Source organism: Malaclemys terrapin, chromosome 19, assembly GCF_027887155.1.
Source record: "Malaclemys terrapin pileata isolate rMalTer1 chromosome 19, rMalTer1.hap1, whole genome shotgun sequence".
NCBI lineage: Eukaryota > Metazoa > Chordata > Testudines > Emydidae > Malaclemys > Malaclemys terrapin.
The window spans coordinates 18455676-18475699 of NC_071523.1; the positions used below are offsets into that span (position 1 = coordinate 18455676).

Consider the following 20024-nt stretch of genomic DNA (forward strand, 5'->3'; position numbering starts at 1 on the left):
AGACAATGTGGTCTCACCTCATTCCTTTGGCTGCCCCGATATTACCAGTATTAACCATCCCTGCCTCACAGCCGGAGGGGAAGTGTGGCTAATGTCCATGACCGTGTAAGATCCTCAGATGAGAGAAAGGAGCTAAGAATTACTGTACTGCTATTCAGCACTGCCCTTCTGAGCAGCAATTTGTCTCCGTGCTGCTCTAGTGATCTCCGCAGAGGGAGAAATATCCCTTTGACTCAGAAGTTATTTGGTGGTTGACGGCAGGAAGGTCAGTTTACAGGAATCAGAGGGGTAGCCATGTTAGTCTGGATCTGTAAAAGCAGCAAAGAGTCCTGTGGCACCTTATAGACTAACAGACGTATTGGAGCATGAGCTTTCGTAGGTGAATACCCACTTCGTCAGATGCATGTAGTGGAAATTTCCAGGGGCAGGTATAAATATGCAAGCAAGAGTGAGTCAGGCTAGAGATAACGAGGTTAGTTCAATCAGGAAGGATGAGGCCCTCTTCTAGCAGTTGAGGTGTGAACACCGAGGGAGGAGAAACTGCTTTTGTAGTTGGCTAGCCATTCACAGTCTTTGTTTAATCCTGAGCTGATGGTGTCAAATTTGCAGATGAACTGAAGCTCAGCAGTTTCTCTTTGAAGTCTGGTCCTGAAGTTTTTTTGCTGCAGGATGGCTACCTTTAAATCTGCTATTGTGTGGCCAGGGAGATTGAAGTGTTCTCCTACAGGTTTTTGTATATTGCCATTCCTAATATCTGATTGTGTCCATTTATCCTTTTACGTAGGGACTGTCCAGTTTGGCCAAAGTACATAGCAGGCATTGCTGGCACATGATGGCATATATAACATTGGTGGATGTGCAGGTGAATGAACCGGTGATGCTGTGGCTGATCTGGTTAGGTCCTGTGATGGTGTCGCTGGTGTAGATATGTGGGCAGAGTTGGCATTGAGGTTTGTTGCATGGGTTGGTTCCTGAGTTAGAATTACTATGGTGTGGTGTGTAGTTACTGATGAGAATATGCTTCAGGTTGGTGGGTTGTCTGTGGGTGAGGACTGGCCTGCCACCCAAGGCCTGTGAAGGTGAGGGATCGTTGTCCAGGATGAGTTGAAGATCACTGATGATGCATTGGAGAGGTTTTAGCTGGGGACTGTATGTGATGGCCAGTGGAGTTCTGTTGGTTTCTTTCTTGGGCTTGTCTTGCAGTAGGAGGCTTCTGGATACACGTCTGGCTCTGTTGATCTGTTTCCTTATTTCCTCGTGTGGGTATCGTAGTTTATAAGGAAATAAGGAAACAGATCAACAGAGCCAGACGTCTACCCAGAAGCCTCCACTGGGTTAAACTTCTAACCAAGCCCTGAATGATCTGCAGGGTAAAGTGCAAGCGCCCACCGAGTATTAATAACCGTGCTCATGATTTAACCACTGTGTGTGTTACTATTCCTGTACCCTGGGCCTTGCACAGACTCCTTCGTGCAATCTGACAGTGCCGTTGCATCATCTCTCCCTTGCTCTGGACGGGTTCACTTCTGGCCCCTCTCGTTACACACACTCTTCTGTGCAACTGCTTTGCAAAACTGTCCACCTCTGAACTCTTGCACCCCCTCATTTCAGTCCCCCGTGGATTTTGCACAAATCCTTCTACAACTACCTTCTGCATGATTTAGCCACGACATCCTTATTTCCTTTTGCCAGGGGTGCTGCACAGAGCCCCATAGCCAGTACATTCTGTATCCTCACCAAGCTCCTGCATCCCGCTGAGGAGAGGACAAGAAGCAATGGGCTTGAATTGCAGCAAGGGCGGTTTCAGTTGGACATTAGGAAAAACTTCCAGTCAGGTTTCAGAGTAGCAGCCGTTTTAGTCTGTATCCACAAAAAGAAGAGGAGTACTTGTGGCACCTTAGAGACTAACAAATTAATTTGAGCATAAGCTTTCGTGGGCTACAGCCCACTTCTTCGGATGCATAGAATGGAACATATATTGAGGAGATATATATACACACATACATACCGAGAGCATGAACAAGTGGGAGTTGTCTTACCAACTCTGAGAGGCCAATTAAGTAAGTGGAAAAAAAACTTTTGAAGTGATAATCAAGCTAGCCCAGTACAGACAGTTTGATAAGAAGTGTGAGAATACTTACAAGGGGAGATAGAGTCAATGTTTGTAATGGCTCAGCCATTCCCAGTCCTTATTCAATCCTAAACTGATTGTATCTAGTTTGCATTATCAATTCCAGCTCTGCAGTCTCTCGTTGGAGTCTGTTTTTGAAGTTTTTCTGTTGTAAGATAGCCACCCGCAGGTCTGTCACTGAATGACCAGACAGGTTAAAGTGTTCTCCCACTGGTTTTTGAGTATTATGATTCCTGATGTCAGATTTGTGTCCATTAATTCTTTTGCGTAGAGACTGTCCGGTTTGGCCAATGGACATGGCAGAGGGGCATTGTGTGTAATAGCTAATCACTGGAATAAATTGCCTGGGGAGGTGGTGGAATGTCCATCAGTGGGGATTTTTAAGAGCAGGTTGGACAAACCCCTGTCAGGGATGGTAGATAATAATCCTGCCATGAGGGCAGGGGACTGGCCTAGATGACCTCTCGAGGTCCCTTCCAGGTCTATGACCCCCTCCCCATGGGACATAGCACATGGCACAGCTCAGCCTCTGCAATCACTGCTCCATTCGCCCCTTAGTCCAGTCACCCCGGCCATGCATTGCACCCCCCCCACCCCCCTGCACTGCTCATCTTTGCACCGCCCCTCTCCTTGACGCCCCTCTCTCTAGCCCCGCCCGTGCCGCCCCCGGGAGGAGGCGCGCCCTGCCCGCAGGCGCTGATTGGCTGGTAGCTCACGCATAGAGATAAGAAGGGCGTGGCCCCCCGTCCGGCAGGGTCACGCGTGTGCCCGGCCCAGCAGCTGATCGCTGCCGGGCGCTATAAGAGACCGTCTGGGAGCGGGGGCGTGACGGGCGCAGCTGATCATGGCCGCGGTGGATCTCGCCAAAGTGGGAGCCCACGCGCTGAAGCACGCCGTGAGCGGGCAGGTGAGCGGGGCAGCCCCCAGGGATCGGGGGGTCCCCACGGGTGGCCCCGAGAGCAGGGCGCCCGCCCCTCTCCCGGCCCTGGGGGCACGGCTGGGGGGGAGAGGGGTCCCCGGGAAGCGAGCTCCCCCCCCGGGGCTGGGCCCTGCTGGACCCAGGGCTTGCACTGCCGCGGCGCGAGGGGTCCCTGGGTTTGCCCCGGGTTAGGGTCAGTCCAGTCGGTCTCCTTCCCGCTGCCCCCCGTCTCTTGCCCTCCCCTCCCGGCCAGGCTCTCCGCGTCCGAAACGTGATAAAACCCCTTTGGACTGGGGGGCGGGGCGAGAGAGACAGACACACGCAGTGAACATGTTTCATAATCAGTTATGAAAATGCTGCTTGTGGCTGAAGACTTTTGATCCCCTTAGACACGCCTTAAATCTCTTTGCTGCCATGTTGTTGTGGTCGGTGGGGTTTTTTGTTTGCACAGGCCAACCATCTTAATTCTCCGCCCGCTGTACCTTGCCTTGGCCTACTTTAAACCTAAGGCAGCAGGGCGTTATCTTGCTCCAGCAGAGTGATGATCTTGATCGTGTGTCCCTAATACACCTCAGCAGGTTCTGTTAAAGGCCCTGTTTGATGGGGGTGGGTGGGTGGTTCTTGTTTTGTTTTCCTAATAATAATAGTCTCCTTCAACCCCAAGTGGAAAGGACACGAGTCAGTGTTATAATAACACTTCCTGTTTTCTTTTAAAAAAAAAAGACACTTGCCTTATCCTAGTAGCGAGCATCCTCCAAACTCTGTTTTTAATCTTTCAGAAAGAAACCTCATCAGTTTATCTGCTACTGGCCAGATTTTCAAAAGTGCTCCGCACTCATTTAGCCCCTCAAATAGAGGGTTATCTGCAATGCCCAGCTCCCACTGAGAACTCTCTGTTTGTTTGGCCCCAATGCTGGGGGCTAAATATACTTGACCGTTGGGCCTCTTCTGTATAGGCCTTGTCATGGTTTCCTGGGCATAGTCAGTTTCCTCAGTGGGGGCCTTTCACGCCATGTTTCTCTGCTCTACTTCTCTCTCAAACCAGACAACATGGCTATAAACCACAAAGTGGGGACCGAGATAACGATCCCTCTAATACTGTACCTGGAAACTCCTCCTAACTCTTCAAACAAACTGCCTGATGAGCTTGCCAATGGACGATAGCCCTTGAATTTGATGAGGTTGCTAGAACCTGTCAGTTCTGCAACAAGTGTTAAGATGCTTTCCTGGTGCTGGCCCTGTGGCTACCGGTAATGCCTCTCCATAGGTGGTGGAGTTCCGGGCCCTGTGGCGGGACCAGCCATGTGTGGTGCTCTTCCTGCGGCGGTTTGGTTGCCAGGTTTGCCGCTGGATTGCCAAGGAGACCAGCAAACTGAAAGAACTGCTGGACAGTCACAATGTCCGCCTGATCGGTGTTGGGCCGGAGAGCGTAGGCCTGCAGGAGTTCATCGATGGGAACTACTTCAAAGGAGGTAGGACTAAGGAATGGGAACTTCCCCCTCCAAGAGTTTCTGAGCTCTCCTGTCTCATGTAGGGAAGTGCTGCACCCAGTTCAGAAAGCAAGGTACAGGAGTCTCTATTCATCCTTGTGCTCATGTAAAACCTGGGGTGCAGAGACTCCTAGTTCAAGGCTAGAGGGGACGACCAAGTCACCCAGCCTGCCCTCCTGACATGGGAACACCGCCTTTTCCATGCTAGAATTGTTCTTGTATTTCATTCCTGTGTATGCTGGGCAGTCATGAGTTGAAGGACGTGAACAAGGTGTAACTAGTACTTCATGGCTCCAAAAAGTTCCCTTCAGCGGGCTTGGCATTAGCAGCTGCTTGGAAGGTTAAATTATAACCAGGTGGAGGAAACCTGTGCATCGCTGGCAGTTTCAGCAGAGAGGCCGAGGACATGGTGGCCATGGAGTCTGCCCTGCCCCTGGGGCATGTTCTCTGGAACCAGCCCCAGCCTGACTGGAAGAGCTGCATGGGGAAGCCTGCTGTACATGTTCTGTGGATAACTTCCGCTTCCAGCACTGTCCAGCAAATGCCTTTCTCCAGCCTCTAAAATTGGGACTGCCAGCCCAGACTTCAGAGCTGAGCATCTTTGCTAGCTTGCTAACTTGTACTAGGGCCAGCCGGGTGCAGTGCTGCGGCCAGGATCTGGGGGTTGTGAAGATGGCTTAGTCACCTGCTTGTCTCTGGCTGCATGTTACCCATTGCCTCTCACCCACTGATTACCTGCATCTGCAGATCTGGCCCACTCTTGACTAGCTCTGCAGAACCTGATTTCCTGCCTGAGCTCCACCACACTTCTGAGTGCCCCTCTTTTCTCCCCTCTGGCCATACCCCAAAATGTGCTGCCTCCATGCCCAGCTATTGGACCAGTCTCCTGAGTGACATTCATGCCACACCCTTCTTCAGTATAAAACTCTGTGCCATAGATCCTCATGCAATGCCACTGATGGCCTCTAGGTACTACAGGAGCGTGTGCCTGGCAGCACATGTATTGGTGAAGTGTCTGGAGTGCTTGCAGGGAAGCTCTCTCCTGTTCTAGTCATGGGTGGATGGGGGGGAGAGACAAATAGGTTTGAGGCAATATCTTGCTGGATGATGATGGTGAAGTGTCTGGAGTGCTTGCAGGGAAGCTCTCTCCTGTTCTAGTCATGGGTGGATGGGGGGGAGAGACAAATAGGTTTGAGGCAATATCTTGCTGGATGATGATGCTATTTTGTGAGCTTGTTCTAGAGACTAATCGTGTTTTGACTGAGCTGCTTGGCTGGCTGGCTGCTACTGAGAAATTTTTTTTTTTTGGCAGACTGGCATAAAACAAATACTGCAGAGACAGCACATCTACCCTTGTTGTGTTAACCTCACCTTTTTTCCCTCCCCAGAACTCTATCTTGATGAGACCAAGCAGTGCTACAATGATCTGGGTTTCAAAAGGTGAGTGGCTTCTATTGACTTATTGTCCTCAGTCTAAGAGAACCTCAGCCCTTAATCAAAGCAATTTGAAGGGACGTAGCTAAGATGGCTGGGGCCCGTTCTAGCAGAAGGCAGCAGCCCCTCCTCCGACTGAAGACCGCTTTGCCCCAGTGTAGTTCTAATGGTCTCTGACTCTTGTGGGAAAGGGCTGCCACATGGCAAACTGCAAGGCTCCCTCAGTACAAACCCACTTGGGGCGCCAGCTCTTGCCTGTCGCTTCATTACCCTGGGGACCGTTAATGGTTAAGTGACTGTACTTGGTTTGATACCTAGGCAAATGTACAAGGCTTGGATCAAATTAAAAGCCTGGGCATACAAGCAAGATCCTGAGCTCAGTGGCTTCTGGCTAGCTTGTGCTGGTGTGCTGGAACGCACTAACCACAGGGATCTGTGGTGGTGCTTAGGGTCTTCATTACAATGAGTCAAATTCAACTTTCTCCTTTTCCTCCCCTGTGTGCAGCCCCCTCACCCAGGGTCGCAGGGCTCGGGCTGCAGCCTCCTCTGCCCCACCATGGGGTCATGTAGTAACTTTGTTGTCTGAAGGGGGTTGCAGGACAATGAAGTTGGAGAACCCCTGGCTAATGTGACAACATTCGATAGCAAGCCGCATGTAATGAGTGTGGATCTCTCTGAGAGCTTAATTATTGGGGTCAAATCCTCAGCTAGTGTAAACGGTGTAGCCCCATTGACTCAGCTGAATTAGAGCGGTAGAGGATAACCAACATGTCCTTTCTTCCCCCCTCAGGTACAATGCCTTGAGTATAGTTCCTGCTGCTCTGGGGAAACCAGTTCGAGACGTTGTCACGAAGGTGAGATCCTAGATAGTAGGAAATGCACTATCTAAAGCAGTGGTTCTCAGCCGGGGTAGGTGTACCCCTGGGGTACTCAGAGGTCTTCCAGGGGGTACATCAACTCGTCTAGATATTGCCTAGTTTTGCAACAGGCTACATACAAAGCACTGGCGAAGTCTGTACAAACTAAAATGTCATACAATGACTTGTTTGGTCTATAGAGCAATATAAACACTAAATGTAAGTACATATTTATATTCTAATTGATATATTTTATAACTATACGGTGAGAGTACTCAATTTGTCAGCAATAATGTGGCTGACGCTCTTGTATTTGTCTGATTTTTTTTGTGAGCAAGTAGTTTTTAAGTGAGGTGAAACTTGGGAGTACACCAGACAAATCAGACCCCTGAAAGGGGTACGGTAGTCTGGAAAGGTTGAGAACCGCTGCTCTAAAGACCTGACCAGACTTGTGCTGAGCACTTGCAGGACTTCAATGGGTACATCTGGGACCCTTCTGTCCCACTGGCTTGAGTGGGTTTTGAGGGCCCTGAGCATCCTCCAGATGAGGCCTTTGTATCACACTTGCAATGGACTTGGGCTTTATTTTTCCCTCAGGCAAATGCGGACGGTATCCAAGGCAACTTCAGCGGTGACCTCTTGCAGAGTGGAGGAACAATAATAGTCAGTCAAGGTAAATAAATGTGAATCCATCTGTGAAAACTACCAGGTAACTGGCCATAGCTGGTGAAGGACGCACACTTCTAGATGACCTGCTTGGAGCAATTTGGCTGGTCGAAGAGCCTATGCCTGGAGAAGGCTTTAGAAGCCATCCCATTGAAATCCTGCCTCAAGAAGGCAAGACAACTGGGTTTAGGGTGGGGAGGCTTTGCAGATAATGGAGTGGGGTGGTGGGGAGACCTGACACAGGAAAAACTGCTAGGCAAGCATCTGAGTTGTTAGATGTATCAGTTGGTCACGAATGGATGCCATCCTTGCTAACGCCGTGCTATTTAATGGGGTCTTTCATGGTATTCGTTAGGTCAGTTAAGTCACTTCTGTACTTTCTCAGTATAAAAGTGACTTAACTGGAAAGTGTTTTTTTTTTTTTTTTTTTAGTTGTTCCTACTGCCTACAAACTAAGACTAACCCTTGACCCAGCACTGCTTGGCAGCTCCATGGCCTGCATAAGGGTTCAGGCATTTGACTTCAGTTGTACTTGAAAGTATGCAGTTAACAAGAGTATACAAGGGCTCTGCCTGGGAGGGAAATCTTTTCTAGCTGAAACTTGGTACCTCCCAAATAGTGGAGTTAATGCAGAGCCCTGGCACATCTCTGCAATGGGAGCTGCCCATGCTGTGGTGTCTGTAGCTGAATGTACTTAAGCCTTTTTTGAGATCTGACCCACAACAGGTCATAGTTTTCTCTAATGCTGCATTCTCCAGTTCTTAGAGTTGGGTCCAGCTCTTACCACCTGGTGGCAGTATGGTAGAAAGCATTCTCAAAACACCCTTCTTAACACCATTTAAAATTTTTTTTTTTTAAAAAACCCTAGTTAAAATGCTGCCCCTTCTACAGAAAACAGAAACGTTGTTGCTAACATAATGTTTAGATGCTGGAGTGTAAAACAATAGGAAATCGAGTGCCCCTGTCCCAGGTGGATGTATAGAATGTCTGAGTACAGGACATGCTGCTTCCTCTTTAATAAAATAGCCCTCCACGAAGTCAAAGTTCTTGCTTGGGTCTCAAGTGACGCTAGGATGTCAGACTGCTCTCCATTCTGCGGCAGAACCTATTCTGAGTGACTTCTCAAAGGGGAGCTGGCAAACACTTGTGATGAACACACCTGTATTTATTGTTTGCCGACCCAGGAGTGACGCTAGGTTTTTGTAATTGTTGGAAACGTCAGTGTTCCTACAGGCTTTAGGAAAGCCCCATGCTACCCTAGAACTGCTGCATCTGGAACTCATGTGAGAGCGTGGGTCAGTACAGGTCACTGCAGACACGGGGCTTGTACACACTAGCGCTCTACTTCGGTATAACTTAAGTCTCTCGGGGGTGCTTCCCTGAGTGATGTAAGTTACACCGACCTAAGTACTGGTTTAGACAGCGCTATGTTAGTGGAAGAGCGTCTCCCACTGACATAACTACTGCTGCTCGGGGAGGTGGGGTGAGTAATTTGATGGGAGAGCTCTCTCCCATCGGCAAAGAGCGTCTGCTTCTGTGGCAATTCTAGTGTAGACTCAGCCCTGAGATTGCGAAGGTTTGAATGGGGCATGGAGGGCAATCTGAGCTCTCACCCCTAAAGCGTTTTGCAGTCTGTGGTTCACTCTCTCATTGGGGTGCACATGAGCTGTTCTAGTTTTGATGTGGATGGGACTGGCTGTCAATCAGTGATCCCTTATTAAAGGCTACATACGTTCTCTGCCTTGCTGCCCAATGCTTGTCATTTGTAATGACCTTAAATACATTCTGTCCTTTTTTCAGGTGGAGAGAAGTTGCTCCTGCACTTTATACAGGATTCACCTGGTGACTATGTTTCCAGGGGAACAATCATCAAAAGCCTTGGGATCTCAGCAAGTGTTAAAGAGGGCGTGAAACCTCAGGTAAGAGCTATTGTTCCTCTAATGCTGGAAACTGAGCTACCATTTTAAAAAGGAAGGAACCTGCTGGAGCCACCTTACTCCAAACTTCACCTAGCTCTAGTTAAAATAGAGCACTGTCCCAACAATGAACCAAGCTCGTCTCCAGGGGAGAGGAATGCACACTCCAGACATGCGATTGCTAAAGTGCACTGACTGATCAGTATCAGAGGGGTAGCCGTGTTAGTCTGGATCTGTAAAAAGCAACTGAGTCCTGTGGCACCTTAAAGACTAACAGATGTATTGGAGCATAAGCTTTCGTGGGTGAATACCCACTTTGTCAGACGCATGTGACAAGCCCACGAAAGCGTATGCTCCAATACATCTGTAAGTCTTTAAGGTGCCACAGGACTCTGTTGCTTTTGACTGATCAGTGTAGACCCTGCTGGAGTGTGCTCAGAGTTCCCTGGTGTGCTTGAACATGGTGCTCTTTCATACCAGATAACAGGAAGTAGATGTTGCTCCTGTTTGCCAAGAGAGACTACACTTTGATCAGGACTACATTAAAACACACTAGGGGACTTTAGTGCCCTCCAGCAGGGGTCTGTACAGTCCTGTTAGCGCGCTTCAGAAATCATTGGGTGTAGTGCGCTTTGCTCCTCATGTAGACAAGCCCTCACTCTCTGTTCGCTACCAGACTCAAGACTCTCCCATAGAGATGCTTGAAAAGTAGTGGATCTACTGCAGTCAAGGAAAAAATCAGGGGGTGGGGGGAAATGTAGCCTGAATGAATTCTTGGCAATGTGTCTATGTTTAATGAAAACAGACCAGGTGGCCTAGCACTTCCACCCCACGCCCTCTGGAACCTAGAGCCCTGCTGTGCCCTCCAGAGAGGGTTAATATGGAGACCAGGACCATGTTCTGCTGCTAGTCACTACCGTGACTCCTCTGAAGTCTGGACCCGAGCAGAAATGGAGCTTCTACAGGGATCTTTGGCAAAGCTAGAGCAAGAGGGGGGCTAAATCTGTGCCTTTCCCATAGCAAAGCTACTGTTACCTTATAATCCAGCTCAAAGGAGCACTTCTACCCAAGAGTCTCCATTGCTTTTCAGACCCTTTGGGGAGGGGAGAGCTGGGTGAGCAGCATGAGGCACAGAGAGGAAGTGTCAATCTGGGCAAAATGTCTTGAGCTTTCAAAAAGGGGACTCAATCCTTATGAACTTTTCCTCTTATTCAACCAGCTCTGGAGCAGGGTGGGGCTAAAGCCTGGGACTCCTGGCTCCCAGTGTGCTTCTTCCTCCTAAAACACCCCTGCTGCAGTCCTGAGCTGACTGTCTCCTCCCCCTCCCTTAGATCCGCGAGAGGCTCCAGCTGTCCTCATGCTGTTACCTGGTGGTTTCAGAACCCAAAACTGTGGTACCTTCACCGTTTCACTCCAAGCAGTATCAGGAATAAATCCATGGGAACACAGCAATTTCTGTCTGATAAAATGATTAATACAAGTAAATGTGCTTGTATTTAAAACTACAATTAGCTATTAAGCATACATAGACATAAGCATTAAGATTAGGATATTCCAGATATAGTTACCCACAGTCTGAGATGGTTTTGAGTAATCACTAGCCAGACTTCCAGGGGCCCTCTTTCTGTCCAGTTTATGGGGAGTTTAGATGTCCGCTCCTTTTCCAAAGAAAAGCTCCCTTGCACTGTTCCAAGGTATGTACTTTTACCTAATTTTTTTATAGCTAACTTTAATAAAACACAAAACCTTAGTGGCTTTTAGTGGGTCAGCATTCTAACCATTACTGGATTACCAATTTTCACACAAACAAAGGGAAAACAGGTAACTATGCCAGCTTTCCCTTTGCTGTTTGCTAGAGGGTTTTCACACAGAGGTGTGGCAAGGACAGCGAGATTCCCATCAGCTTGGTGCTAAAGAGGATTTGGAAATCACTGGGCAGCTCTTAAGGCTAATGCTCTTTGGGAACAGAGCGCAGTGTAATGCAGTTTGCCTGTTCCTAAACTGTCCCCGGGATCTCTGTAGCAGTAGTTCAAATAGCCCCTTGCAGCTGAGATTTGTAGGTGCCACTAACTCTTGCTGAGCATCCAAGACTTCCAAAGAGCAGTCTTGGTGCCTGACTTCCAAAGAAATCAGGCTGCCCAAGGAGTGGGTAGAACAGTTACTTGACTACCCACACACAGTAGTAGTCGTGTGTGTGTGTGTGTGTAACTGTGTTAGTCTTATCCAAAAACAAGGAGTCTGGTGGTGCCTTAAAGACTAACAGATTTATTTGGGCATAAGCTTTCGTGGGTTAAAAAAAAATCACTTCGTCAGATGTGTGTGGGTAGGAGAGGAAAGGACCAATCAATTTTAGTGCCCTCCCCCTGAGACTGTATACGTGACTGACAGCTTAGCCTCCCAATGCCCTCCAACAAACTTGTCCCATAAGGTTAATGGCAGCAGCCTCATGGATACCTACAGTGCTTCCAATTACCAGAGGAAGGTGCTTTTAGACTGGCTGAGCCAGCAGTAGGCCTAAAAGGAGGTGGTGTGACTAGGGATTTCAAAGGAAGGGCAGATGACTTGCTGGGCTTAAATACTTGGCTGTGCTGGCACAGACTCAAACTCGCAGATGGAAAGATTCCTCTGTAAGTGGGAGGCTTAATAAACGTGTATGGAAAGTCAAGTATAACGTCCATGTGCTGTGGTGACTTGGAACGAACCCCTCCCTGGTGTGTGTTAATTATCACTTGTAACAGCAGTTCTGGCACTTGCCCCTAATGGCACCTTTCTGCAAAATCATTAAGTTCCACAGTAACTACACTGTCAACCATGCAACTGCCCCCTGACCTGAACTGTTGCTCAGGTCCAGTGACAGCAATTCCGGGCCCCAGGGCAGAACAGTTCCTCTTCCCCCCGCCCCGCATGCTTCCCCTTGTTTTCTCGGGATACGTGCACTCTTGTCTGAGACACTAGGCTGCTATTGCAACTCAACAAGGGTCTACTAGAGAGACAGCCTGTAAAACATGGGTTCATAACTTCCTTGGTCAAAACTCTAATTTCCTTCCATCCACTAGTTATTGTGAACTTGTAGCCACTCTGGGGTTTTCTTGTAAATGAGGTAAAATGTGTAAACTACTTTGTGTTCTTGGAGCAATAGGCCAAGACTCTTACTCCAGGATCAGTTCTATTGAGTAGAATAATAAATCCTAGACTGATAGTATTGCTGCAATTGTCAGACGCCTACCTCTTGCTCTGTTTGTACAGCACACGAGATGTACCCATGGTTTGCACCCATAAGCTGAGAGAGAATTACTGCAGGAAGTGGACAAACAGGAAGCCAAAGGCAGCCATCATTGCTGCATATGAAAGTGCACAGCTTGAGGGTCTTTGTGCTTTGAGGGAGAAGGAAAGCAACCCACGTAGGGAGCCCCAGGAAGGGTGGATTAGGGTTTGTTTGACCTGGTGGAAGAAGCCTGATTTTTCAGGTTCAGAAGTGGATTCCAGGTACAGGTGCCTTTATGGAGGCCATGAGATGAAGCTGGGGTCTAACCTAGTGGTTTAGAGAGGCTAGAAGAAAAGGAGGACAATTGTAGAGAAGTAAAAGGAGCAAAATAGTCTTTCGTGTAGGACTTCCTGGGTGTCTCCCCTGCCCCACCTCCCCTTGGGCTTGAGCGAACCACTTTGCTAACCCAATGACTGTCTCTCTACAGTGCGATGAAGAGGCCTGTACCAGATGATGGAGAGGAGCAGGGAGCAATTTTTCTTTAAGCAAGAAAGAAGCCAATGTGGTGACCTTATCTGTTCTACCACTTCATAGCTGCTGTAATCTCACCCCACTGTATCTATATTCATACTTTTGTATAATGGCCAAATCACTGAAGTGTGAGTAAATGCCCTAAAGCAAAGTGCTGTGTCAGACTGTCTTGGACAAGCATAACAAAGCTTTCCCTGTTGCTCAATGTGGTAACTAATAGCAGCTAGTATGGTGGCTTTCCCATTCGATCATTTTGATCAGGTGACCAGTAGGTGTGAACAAGAGTATCGTCTGAGGATTTTGAGACAAGGAGAGCCTCGTGCTTCATGGGCAGTGCTAATAGTTTGTAGACTTCCCCTATTAGCTTTCTTCCCTGGTTAGAAGTCCTTTCCACCCCCGTTACACTTGTCCTGCTTTGCAGAAACACTTCGTTAGCAGGTGGTGGTGGCTTAACTTTATCCATCTGTGTTAACACTTCACCCTTCTTAAAGGCATTAAAACAGAAGAGCCTTACAGATGACTGTGGGCAGAGTGCCTGAACACACTTCTAAAGCTGGGCCAGTGTCGGCTTGGGCAGATGGCAGCTTGAATCAGCGTCTTAGCTGAAGTAGGCTGTTGGGATACATACCCTGGGGTGCACCAGCAGGTGGAGATCAGTCTGCTGCCTGCACCCAGAACACAGCATGCTCTTTCATCTAATAAAAGAGCTAAGACTCTGTACTCTTCCCAGCCGAGGCTGGTGTCTGAATAGACTCTTTACTGTAGCTTCAACCTAAGCTACAGTAAAGTGGACTCAAGATTTTTTTTCCTTGGTGCAGAGAAATAGATTTTGTAGGTAAATAATATTTAACAGGCACCATGTACCATTCAAAAGACACTGAGGAAAGCCCAGCAGCCCTATCTACCTTCCATCTCCCTACCTATCCCTCATGATCTTTCTAATGATGAAACTTTAACACAAGCCCTGAATAATCCTTATGTCCCAGGAAAACTCCAGGACATGAGCCTCTCTGGTTATCAAATCCAGGCTCTGAGGAGCAAAGAAAGCCAGATCCCTGAGAAAGCATTGATGCCTTCCTCCTCCTAAAGCCAGCGTGCATTCACTGAAGTGCTTGGAGCAAGGGCAGCTATTGGGTCAACGAGGTGCATTTAAAGAGCCCTATTCTAACCGCAGACACACCCAAGAGTAGGAGCCTTATGCTGACACTGGAGTTTAACCTTCAACTGTCCTCATTATTTTCTGTTGTGTGAACTAATTGCAATAGGTTTCCTGGTCTGGAAAAGGTGAGTAAGTGGAGATGGACAATAAACGTGACAAATAAAGTGACTCTTATTCTACCTGTAACTGTACACAAATGATTTAATAAGCTGATTTTTCAGAGTACTTAACGCTCCTTTGTAATTAGTCACTTGATTAAAAACAGTGTAGAAATAGGAAACACTCAGAGAAAGACTAGCTTGACTATTGTACACAGCAATGCTGCACATTTAAATATGATGTAGGTTAACTTCCTGTGATCACAGCAAAACATATACAGCATCTTCTCTGTCAAAACTTGAGGGTGATAATTTTTCTGCTTTGCCATAGCAATGCATAGCACTGCATAGCACTCTGCAAAGGGAAGGTCCCTACCCTGAAGAGGTTACAACTTTTGAACTAGGACCAATTGCAAACATTGCCTAGTCATAGATTCCAAAGGCCAGAAGGGACCATTGTAATCCTGTAGTCTTGACCTCCTCAATAACACAAACCATGGGCTTCCCCCCACTAATTCCTAGAGCTGATCTTTTTAGAAACTTCTACTCTTGTCAGAATATGAATATCTCAAATCTTACCCTGCATCATCCATGCAATTCTGGTTAATTTATCATCGGAGCAGAAAAGCACTCGGGCTTCTACCACCTTCAAAGCGAAGTCCTAAAGAAGCGGTGAAGTTGTTTTTTGTTGTTGTTGTTGTGTTTTTTTTTTTTTTTTTTTTTTTAATGGTGAATGAAAATATTTTGCAAGCTGTTGTAATGCAGAGCTGAGACTTTTTCTGTGTTATACCAGTGCCTTGATCTTTGTACAGGTATAGCTTTCTAATTGTGGGGAGGAGAAAAGGTCTGAATACTTGGCCTGGAACTTCATAAAATGGGAGATTAAGAGATCTGGTTAATTTTTAAACTGTAGCTGCAGTAGCATGCTGTATGGTTCCAATTGTATATTGAGTCACAAAGTGCTGATTAGAAATGGAATCTAATTTAATATACACCAGGCATAAGAACTTCATGTTAACTGAGGAGTTAGCAAACATGTTATATCTTGGTGCTTAATTTTAACAAGTGAAGGGGCTATCCTTCCTGTTTTCTTCCAACTAAACCACCATTGTGGTGTTTAATCATCTGCTTTATCTTAATTGAACATCTAACTGCTAAGAAAAAATGAGATCCAGGTTCCTAACATTAAGGGTAATTGAAACTTGCCAAATACACATTGATTTTTATCCTGGTAGGTGAATGCTTCACCATGCCCAGTATTTTACCATCTAAGCTAATTGAACAAGCCCTACCTCATTGGAAGTGACCAAGTGCCTTCAGCTACTCGCTGATGGGAAGTAGATGTGTTATGTTAAACTTCAGTAAAACCCAGAGGTGCCCAAATGATTTTTTCCCCGAAAACTACCCCGCAGGAGACCTCAGCAGAGAGAGCCTGGTGGCCAGGTTCTGCATCTGCAGCGGTCATTTCAGTAAGTAGACTTTTTAGTCACTGACTCAATGAGGAAGGTTTTGTTTTATACATCCTACAGCAGGATGTGGGGAGGCAAATTTTCTTTCCAAAAAAAAAGCTAGCAAAGCTTGTTTCTAGACTCATCTGTTTGGTTTTATGCCTCTAGATGTGGGGGCCAGATTTTTCAAAGGTCTCTAGGCTTTAAAGGCCAGATCCTTAAATATATTTAGGCTCATAACTTGCATTGCGGGGAGTTAGGCACTTCAAGCCAGATTTTCAGAGGCATTTTATTCTACCAGCCTCCTTAATGGCTTGAATCTGGCTGTAGATTTTCATTTCTTAGTTGCAGAGCCCATTTAGGTGTAAATGCTCCAGCTACCACTGTACAGGGTTGGGTCCTAAACCCCCATTTTCTCCAGCTGATGTGTATATAAATACCAAAACCAGGAGCTTTAGATAGCAGTCTCATGTATGCACTCTCTATCTCTGCCTGAGCAAGCATCTCTAATGTATATGGTCATGCTTGTTTGAGATCCAGGATGTAATACAGCTAAGTATGAAAACAGCCCATGCTCAGTGAATAGCAGCATGTTCCTAAGGGCTTAATCCTGTCCTTGTTTGTATCCCCTGCAATACCAGCGTGCATAGACAGTCCTAGGTGGGGCTGAGCACCATCACCTTATCTTGAGGATCAGGCCCTAACTAATGGCACCAGGTGCTTACAGACATAAGGGAAGGCAACTGCCCATGTTACTACAAAGGCTTTCTCTCTTCTATATACCACTCCCATGGACTTTGTGGTACATAGGAGAGAGATTAGACCCTGAGAAAGCACGAGGTCTCTGAGTTGGGGAGGGAGGGGATAAGGGCAGATAGGTTAGTCATTAAATAAACTCTTCTAATCTAGAAATTCAAAATAAATAAGTTTGGGATTCTCTGCTGTAGTAGAGGCTCTTAATTTTTAGATGAACTTCATTTTGCCAGGAGAAGGTAATGTATTACATGTACATGCAAATATTATCCAGACTTCATTTGGTAAGACCACACTATTACTGTCAAATAGTACAATAGCTCAGTGACAACTAGACACGTCTCTCTAGTATAAAGCTGCTACTGGTAATTAGTGCTGATTTAATGAAGTGAATTCCAGCATGCATCAGTTTCTTTTGTTTTTAACTCAATGACTTTACATTTGAAGATTGTTCTAAGAATTTTTTTAAAGGGGTGAGGGGATTAATTAATTTTGTTAATGAAACTTGCTTGCTCGATGGACCCTCAACCACAAAATAGAACTCTTACCAAAACGCTACTGATCCTGGATGTAAGTCACATTCCATAAAAATAAAATTAATCTTAATTATGCATTACATAGATACTAAGTGAATTAATAACTTGGTTTGACATCTGTTAAGATAAGGAATACCCAATGTTAAATTATGAAGAATAAGTAGTATCCTGCTTTCCAGTGGTGTATATATATACCAAAAATAAATGTTTTCAATGAAGAATGTTTAAGTCCACTATAAAGGATTGACCATTTCAGTACTAGTTACTCTGAAATTTTAGCATTCGTGGAAGAAAGCAATCCAGACCTGTTTCTACAGATAAATGCCTGAACAGTTTTCTGCAGTACAAGTTTTATTTATATAAAAATTAACCAGACTTGTGCATTTTTAAAGTGTAATGACATCCAATCTTTAAAAGCAGACTATAGCAAAATAAAAAAGCCCAGGATTAAAAATAGATAATTGTTTCCCTGTGTAAATGTTTTGCTGTTTACACTAAGCAACAAGCTTTTGCCACTAACATTCTAAATATTTACCCTTAATGGAAGAATAAGCATCCTCTTCAATATATTTCTGAAGGGAGGAAGAGACCCATGTAATTCTGAACGTGGCAATGCTAGAGAATCTCCTCTTTTAAAAGTTCTTTACATCTCATTGCACTGAGATCATGTTAAACTTGCCCAGCGGAGCAAAACAAGAAGTGCAAAAACAGTGGTTCAGCTTTGCTTGATCTCAGCAGCCAAGTAGGTATTTTAACAGACAGTTCACCTTGTAAAATATCAAGACAAATTACAATCTCTTACAACAAAGCAGTCAGCGAGGTGCGAGCAGACAGTGTTACGTGGACAGCACACAAGTTTAACTAGCTCTACCGTTGGGTTTGGGAGAAGTGCACTAGAAACTGAATCAGAATATTGAAAAAGAATTAACTCAGTGAAAAGTCAGACAGGCTTACTGAATCTCGAAAGGATTCGTTAGTTGTAAGACATACTAAAATGAATATTCCTTGCTGAAAAATAAAGCTGCTTTTATTTTTTTTAAGAGCTAGTCTTTGTAACCCTGATGTGGTATCGTAACAGTCAGGATGTCATTTGAAACAGTCATTTTTCTCCTGAAGCACATGGTCGCTTTCAATCCAGCCTGGTCAGACAACCGTGCGAGATGCCTGCGTACGTTCCAGCCGAACCACAAAAGCCCGACAGCTGTAGCTTCTTTAATTCTGACTACAGTAGCTGCACCATTAACCTTGGCTGTCACTGCACAGGAAACATCAGGCACGTCACTGGCTAGAACTGTTCAGCAGGTAGCCACACGAGTTCAGTTTTTAGACTGTGCAGTCAAAGCATTATCAGCATCAGCATCATTGTTTGTTTTGGCTACCACACTCTGCATTTCTCTACAGGGTGCATGGCTGTGCCCTTCTTACAGTGGAATGCTTCAGAGAAAGCTTCAAAGTTTTGCAAGGATCCCATCACCCTAGACAACACAAGGGAGTAAAAAAAAAGGGGTTTATTTGTACTTTGGGGGACAACAGTGCAGAATAGAACGTAAGCATGTCCTTGAGAGAATAAGAGCTGGAGGTCTAATCAGGTCCTCCTCATGCTGGGCACGTACACTAAGAGATGGTCTCTACCCCAGATGGCTTATACAGTCTAAGGCTATGATTCTGCAGTCAGGTTCTTGATGGCAGGCTTTCGATCCCGCACGGAGCCAGTGGGTCTGCGGGTGGGTGAATTGTTGCAGGATCTAGGTATAAGGCAAGATGCAGCATCCTCAGCGGCACAACTAGTGCTGAGGCCAAAGGGAGCCCAGCCACTGAAACAAACTCCATGAAGGAGAAGGATGGTCCTCAGATGCCTGCAAAGAGCAGCCAGCCACTGTCAAGCACGGCCACTGGGTACAGTCTAGACACAGGTCCTGCTCCAGCAATGAGGATGACATGGGTAGACACTTGGGCCTGCATGGATCCACAGTGAAGTCAAAGTGGCTCACAGCAGTACTGGGGCTCTATTCTATAAGTTACTCTTCCTTACAGAATTCTTCTTCAAATATATACACGTGTGTACACATACACCCCCCCCCCTTCCCTTGATGTTCAGTTATACAGACAAGAGTTAGTTAGTTTTCAACCCAGCTTGAAGACAATCCGGTGAAATGATGCAAGAAAATTATTCTTTCGGGTGGAGAGTCAGACTTTTAAAAACAATGTCTGGGGACTCATCAAAGAAGCAATAGCAGGAGTTTTGCAGGCTGGTTTATTGCTGCATTGCCTAATCCATGGCAGGCTCTGGGTGGGATGCAGATAAGGAGCGTACTGCTTCTCAGTGCGGCCGAGTTCCCTGGGCTCAGTACGGGAGTGTTTCTTTTCAGGTGTGTCTAAGGTGGTGGAATTCTGGCAGAAATGTGCCTGGAGGGGGTTAATCCAGTTTGATTGTGTTAAAGCATTAGCAAGCAGTTGTTAGCTGTGTAAAACAGCTTAAGCATGCGCTCTCCTTCTGATACATTGCAGTGAGGGGGTGAAATAGGTTATACAGTATTAGCCCAAGTCCTTACGACTCACCTGTATTTCAAAGGGCTGTGAACATCTGTCTTTATAGACTGGCTGGCGTACTCAGGTCTGTAGGAACCACACCATACCTACACAAGGAAGAGGTTTAAAAACTTGTGGATCAAGAGCAGGGGAATTTAGCAGGCCAAGGTACTGGTGACCCCTTTCACACAGCAAGCCTCTGAGTGTGACCCCCCCCATACATTAAATACACTTTTTTATATATTTAACACCATTATAAATGCTGGAGGCAAAGCAGGGTTTGGGGTGAAGGCTGACAGCTTGCGACCCCCCCCCCCCCATGTAATAACCTCATGACCCCCTGCGGGGTCCA

The 20024-nt window shown here is 46.4% G+C and overlaps 2 protein-coding genes across 3 annotated transcripts in view; one reads left to right on the top strand and one right to left on the bottom strand.

Moving 5' to 3' along the window:
- The first annotated feature begins 2840 nt into the window (after positions 1 to 2840).
- On the top strand, positions 2841 to 13300 carry PRXL2B (peroxiredoxin like 2B). The gene is made up of 7 exons (XM_054009220.1): positions 2841 to 3038; positions 4318 to 4522; positions 5929 to 5980; positions 6765 to 6828; positions 7429 to 7504; positions 9298 to 9416; positions 13106 to 13300. The coding sequence occupies exons 1-7, from the start codon at positions 2976 to 2978 to the stop codon at positions 13130 to 13132; spliced, it is 606 nt and encodes a 201-aa protein (XP_053865195.1). The 5' UTR covers positions 2841 to 2975; the 3' UTR covers positions 13133 to 13300.
- Positions 13301 to 14491: 1191 nt separating this feature from the next.
- The window catches only part of MMEL1 (membrane metalloendopeptidase like 1), a 72031-nt gene continuing 66498 nt past the window's right edge, over positions 14492 to 20024 (bottom strand). For both annotated transcript variants that reach the window (XM_054009219.1, XM_054009218.1), the window contains 2 exons: positions 19703 to 19779; positions 14492 to 18618 (listed from right to left, as the gene is read on the bottom strand). In XM_054009219.1, the coding sequence (XP_053865194.1) occupies positions 18519 to 18618; positions 19703 to 19779 (177 nt within the window). In that variant the 3' untranslated portion in view covers positions 14492 to 18518. The remainder of the gene's footprint in view (positions 18619 to 19702; positions 19780 to 20024) is intronic.

Bases quoted from the DNA above. Each gene is read 5' to 3' on its own strand.
- PRXL2B (XM_054009220.1), top strand. From the start codon at position 2,976: ATGGCCGCGGTGGATCTCGCCAAAGTGGGAGCCCACGCGCTGAAGCAC. The intron at 5,981-6,764 runs GTGAGTGGCTTC...TTCCCCCCTCAG, and splicing joins AATGATCTGGGTTTCAAAAG to GTACAATGCCTTGAGTATAG. The intron at 9,417-13,105 runs GTAAGAGCTATT...GTCTCTCTACAG, and splicing joins AAGAGGGCGTGAAACCTCAG to TGCGATGAAGAGGCCTGTAC.